The sequence below is a fragment of the Cryptotermes secundus genome, unplaced genomic scaffold, assembly GCF_002891405.2.
Source record: "Cryptotermes secundus unplaced genomic scaffold, Csec_1.0 scaffold5261, whole genome shotgun sequence".
NCBI classification, from domain to species: Eukaryota; Metazoa; Arthropoda; class Insecta; order Blattodea; family Kalotermitidae; genus Cryptotermes; species Cryptotermes secundus.
Window position 1 is genome coordinate 12,974 of NW_019738451.1, and position 5,139 is coordinate 18,112.

At 36.4% G+C, this 5,139-nt stretch overlaps 1 protein-coding gene across 2 annotated transcripts in view; it reads left to right on the forward strand.

Annotated features, from left to right (window-relative positions):
• The window catches only part of LOC111871036 (huntingtin), an 18,913-nt gene that overhangs the window by 8,919 nt on the left and 4,855 nt on the right, over nucleotides 1–5,139 (forward strand). For both annotated transcript variants that reach the window (XM_023863766.2, XM_023863765.2), the window contains exons 3-5: nucleotides 981–1,121; nucleotides 2,490–2,796; nucleotides 4,549–4,676. In XM_023863766.2, the coding sequence (XP_023719534.1) occupies nucleotides 981–1,006 (26 nt within the window). In that variant the 3' untranslated portion in view covers nucleotides 1,007–1,121; nucleotides 2,490–2,796; nucleotides 4,549–4,676. The remainder of the gene's footprint in view (nucleotides 1–980; nucleotides 1,122–2,489; nucleotides 2,797–4,548; nucleotides 4,677–5,139) is intronic.

Sequence of the window (5,139 nt, forward strand, 5' to 3'; positions counted from 1 at the left end):
ATACCTCGGCGGATTCTGTGATTTCACTCGGAATCTCTTGTGATACTTGTGACCTCGTGATACTCGAGACACTCGTGATACTGAACAGTCGCCGGAGCTAAACTCTCTCATATATATAGCCAGCGCTTGGACGGGATAGAGAATACCTTATCGAAGAGTTAGTTTCATCCATTGCTTAGGAAATGCTAGCAATGGCAAACTGTTATTGCGTTTCCATGGAAGTATACGCTAACTGTTCTAGCGTTACAATTGAAACGACTGCTGGATTCGGAACATGTGGCAGGTTTTTACATGTTTTTACCTGTCACGGGTGTGACATCTACATAATAGGCACACAGAAACACGTGGATGTTCGAATGCAACGTTGTATCAAAATTTCGAAGCGATCGGTGAAGAAGTTTCGGAGATCTTCGGTAAGACTCAAACAAACATTTACGTTTTTATTTATATAGATTGTGATTATATACCCATGTAATTAGTCATCTCTGTATTTTGTGATTTGTAAATAAAATCCATTTTGTCAAAATATATTTTAGTCTTCTCCATGTCACTAATTATTCCTTAAAGAATAAATCAATACAATTTCAATTTCAACTTTCAACTTCCTCACAAAATAAGTTACAAAACTTCAGCCATGCAACAAACCTTCCTTGTCTGTTTCCTCTGCTACAGCAAATTTGTATGGCTTTAAATGAAGTAGCTTTGTCATCCTTTGCACTGTGACACTTCTTAATATTTTTGTTTCTAGTATTGGTTTCAACAGTAACCAGTATGTGCTTTGCTGTACTTTCTGCTTCACAAAGAAGAGAACACACTTCTTTGTTGTGCAGTTCTTACAATGTGAGAATGGCCTCATGAGTGACAGGCTGAATTGGAAATTAGTTGATTACAGTGTGATAACATGCTAACACTGCCAGGTAGGTTCCAGGATTTGTCAGACTCCATATCTTATGAATTTATGTTTTATTTTCTTTTTACAGGTGAAGCTGGTGGAAGTGGTGAGTGAGTTGTCTTATGTTACAATCTACCACATGATGGGCAACTCTGACTTCCATAGCATTTGTGTTCCTGAAGGATGAAGATGTGAGAGTGAGACATGCTGCAGCTAAAGAAATTGTAAGGTAAGTGTCTATTGGTGTAATGTGATGGAGGGCTGATTTTCTAATATTCTCAAGAACTTGGCTTCACCATCATTACGATGTAAACAGGTTCTATGAAACACAGACAAACTAGCCCACCACAAAACAAAGTCATCAGTTATTAGAATGGTAACAGGAAGAATTATAAAATTAGTATTGTCATGTAACTATTAAATCATTGTCCATTTCATGGTAAAGGCACAATAAATATGTTTCTGCTGTAACAGTAACCATGCAATAGCCAAAGAATTGTTGGAAGCAGTTTCTTTATGTGGTCTGTGCTGAGATTATATAAGGTAAACTAATAGGAATTTTTGGGAGGTGAGAATGTGAGAGACTTGCAGCCATGAGTTAGTTGTGAGGGGGTCCCCAACCAGCGAGGACAGGAGCCGTTGAGTCCAGAAGCTGTAGAAAGAATCCGTGTTGTCAAAAGTCACTACCAAGTAATGGGAATATGAAGACATAACAAACTGAGAAGATTTTGTGTGTGCTATAGTGAGAAGTCAAGTGTATGAATTAGCAAGAGCATCATAATTGCTTGTAGCTACAATTTTTAAGTGTTCAATAAATCCAGTTACCAATCCAAGCTCCATATGTAGTCACTAACATGTGGCAATATGTAACATGCATTTTTCAATTGTAATTTGGATCATAATATATAAATATTTGGGATATATACTGTGTACTGCTTTTACCTACATATAAGGTCCCTTTCCTGATGATGGAGGTAGTGTGTTCACCTGAAATGTTGGTATTCACCTGCTGGACTATAGAGAGTTGTAACCCAGAAACCCAAGATACAGAAAACCCTTACTTAAACAGGAAAGTGTTCGCTTCCCATGGAGTTACATTATTAGCTAATCAAATTGTATAATTAGTGATTTAAGTTGCTGGAACACCTGTATGAAAATCATGCGTTATGAAAGGTTATAGTAAATTCACACCTATATTGACTCTGATTCTTATTTTATTACTCTATGTTATGTGATATTTTTAGATATGCACTGTAATCATTATTTCTATGTCCAGTTGCTTAACCACTACATCGGTAGATGTGTAGCTCTAAGCTAAGCGTTAGCACTAGATTGGTCAGCCTCACACTCCAGCTGCTTTACCACTGGGGAAGCAGCCCTCAGTACCCACTGAAAATGGTGCTAGGGTGTCAGTGCAGGTGGTAAGAGGCAAATTACTGACCATGCTAAGAATCAAACCCCTGTTACTGATTTGTTATGATGTAAAGTAAAGAGTTATAATATGATATTGTAAACTGTATTATGAGCATGTTCTTTTTAAAATAGTTTGATTATTCACTTCTTAATTGCTTGCCATTTTGTTCTCTTTGTTATGCAGACTTGTTCCAAAGCTGTTCTTCCCTTTGGACCACCCACAACAGGATGCAGCAACAGTGAAAGGAGCGGGCTACAGTGAACAGTTTCTGTCTGAAATGTTGGCACCTTCAAGTGATTCTAGTGGTTCATCTGCTTTCCTGCAGCTTACAGATATCAATAGTCTGCCAGCTCCGTTCAGTATTCACTCCCCTTATGCAGTGTCTGGAAACTTAAATGGCTGTTGTCATCGAAACATCGACACAGCTCTCTCTAGAATTGTGTCCCTTTTGTCCAATTCTTTACTTATGTCTTCCAGCAAATATCTCACAGTAAGTTTCATTCATAATGTTTGAAATTACATGACTCATTTCACCAAACATTATGGTTGAGTGAGTAGTATGCTCAGGAACTCTTGGATTCAGATCTTGAAATCTCAGCTCAGAGACCGCATATCCTGACTGAGATCTTACTGCAGTTCTCCATCACTTCATACATATTATCACATCTCTTAGTGACTATAGAAGGTTTGGGATTGGTAATTGGATTTATTGAACTCTTACAAATCCGTGACTCTAAGTAATTACAACCGTTTCACTAATTCACACACTTTACGGTTCACTAAAGCACACACTTAAGTCTTCTCAGTCTGCTTTATCTTCACCACTCTCCTGATAATGGCTTCCAACATCAGACGTTCCTCTTCCTGTGGGTTGCCTCAGCTAACAGCAACAACTCACAGCGACTGTACCATACCAGTCCTCAAGCTAGTGATATTCAACCTTTTTTTGTCTGCTTACCCCCAGATCTAATTTCTTCTCAACTTTTTATCCCCAGAGTTGTTGGTGTATAATTGAAGTTATACAGTCTATAATCTACACCTAAAATAAATTAAATAAATTACACCTGAAATAATGTATTAAATAGTAAGTTTAAAATGAGAAAAAGGAGAATCAAGTTATTAAATAACAAATATAGTATTGTCTATCATATAAAAATGAATAAAGGAACTAAGGTATTTTAGCAAAGCAAAATTATGTGGTTAAATATTTTATCAATTATTAATGTGGTTCTGACCTGTTAATGAGATGACTTAGCTTGTTTCTGGCACTCCAGCACCTCAATTTGGGGAAGAATTTTAATTTTACATACCCAATATGTTGTCTTTGCGTATGCCAGGTTGAAGACGGTTGCTCTAAGTAACTCACTAACCCGGTTGGTTATATTGCTTCTGGGCTTCACCAGCACAGTCATTCCTGGCTTCAGTCTCCTCGAGATCCATGACCAAGATTTTTGGGAACTGACCCCTCTTCCTTATGCTTATTAAGTAATGCAGCTAATAAATTGACATTCTTTTCCTGTCTTCAAAAAGCATACAAGAATTTACTGGGTATCCCATCTAAGCCCGTTGTTTCACAATTTTTTAAACATCTGACCTACTGCTTTATTTCCTCAATTGTAAACTTATCACACAGCATATCTATATATGTTTGCACTAAATGAATATTTATACTGTTATTTACAATTAATATTTATAGTTAGAAAACAAGAAAGTCACACCCACAGTTTGTAACATCTTTCCAGAGAAATAGCAGTAGTTGTACATAGTGCGCAATTTTAAGCACCCATATATGATAGCAGACAATAAATCATGCTGTTACATCTTGTTGCTCTCATGGGAGCTACCTAATGTTATTTTTGTTACTTCCACATGGATCGAATGATAAGTGAGAATCAGTGTTCACTCTACTCCTGCTTTATTAAGACACCGAAATTTGATACAGAAGTATGCCTTATATATACATACAGGCTTATAACCATAGTAACACATAACAGTATAAAGATACTGTTGTTACACACATAACTGTAGTTACACATGACAGTAAACATCACTTATGTAACAAGACATAACCTAGTTCTAAAATTGTTTAGTACGATGTTGCCAACTCTAACATTATATTTCAGTATTTGAGAGTTGCCAACATGACACCTAAGAGGTTACAGAAGCATGACAGTAAATAATGTTGTATGTGCAAATAAAATGCAAGATGCATTGCTCATTTTTCTCCCTTGTATGGTTGCAGTTTGGTTATTGTGAAGCTTTGGCTCTGTTGTCTTCACAGTATCTTACAACAGTGTACCAAAAGGCATGGAATTATTTTCTAAGCAATAAAGGAGATGGCCAAAAACCTGCTATGAAGAGAAGCACAAGGTTAGTATGTGTCTTCTTTTCATTTATTTATTCTTATGGTTCACTGGCTGAGAGAGGAAGTAATAAGTTAATTATGTGAATTATATAGTGGTGGGAGATAGTAGTTATGAATTATCCTGAGTTTCTTTTCCATTGTTTACCTGTGGGTACTGTAGAAGTTTATTAGGTTGGCCAGTCTCAAGGCTGATTTCACTATGCAAGCAAAGATACCGGTATTACTTAGTTTCTAGTCTTTGATGATCTGGACTTAAATTGCTCCATCTGTGTATTTCTCTCATATATCACAGCTTACTATTGTTTGGAATTAAGCACTTTTCTGATTGCTATTATATATATTGGAGAGATTGTTCAGCAGTAAATTCTGACATTTTTTATTATATTTTAAACTACTAACTTGAGGTTGTTTTTGACAGGTACAGCTAATTTTCCTCTAAAGCATGGCAATTTGAGACTAGAATTGTAT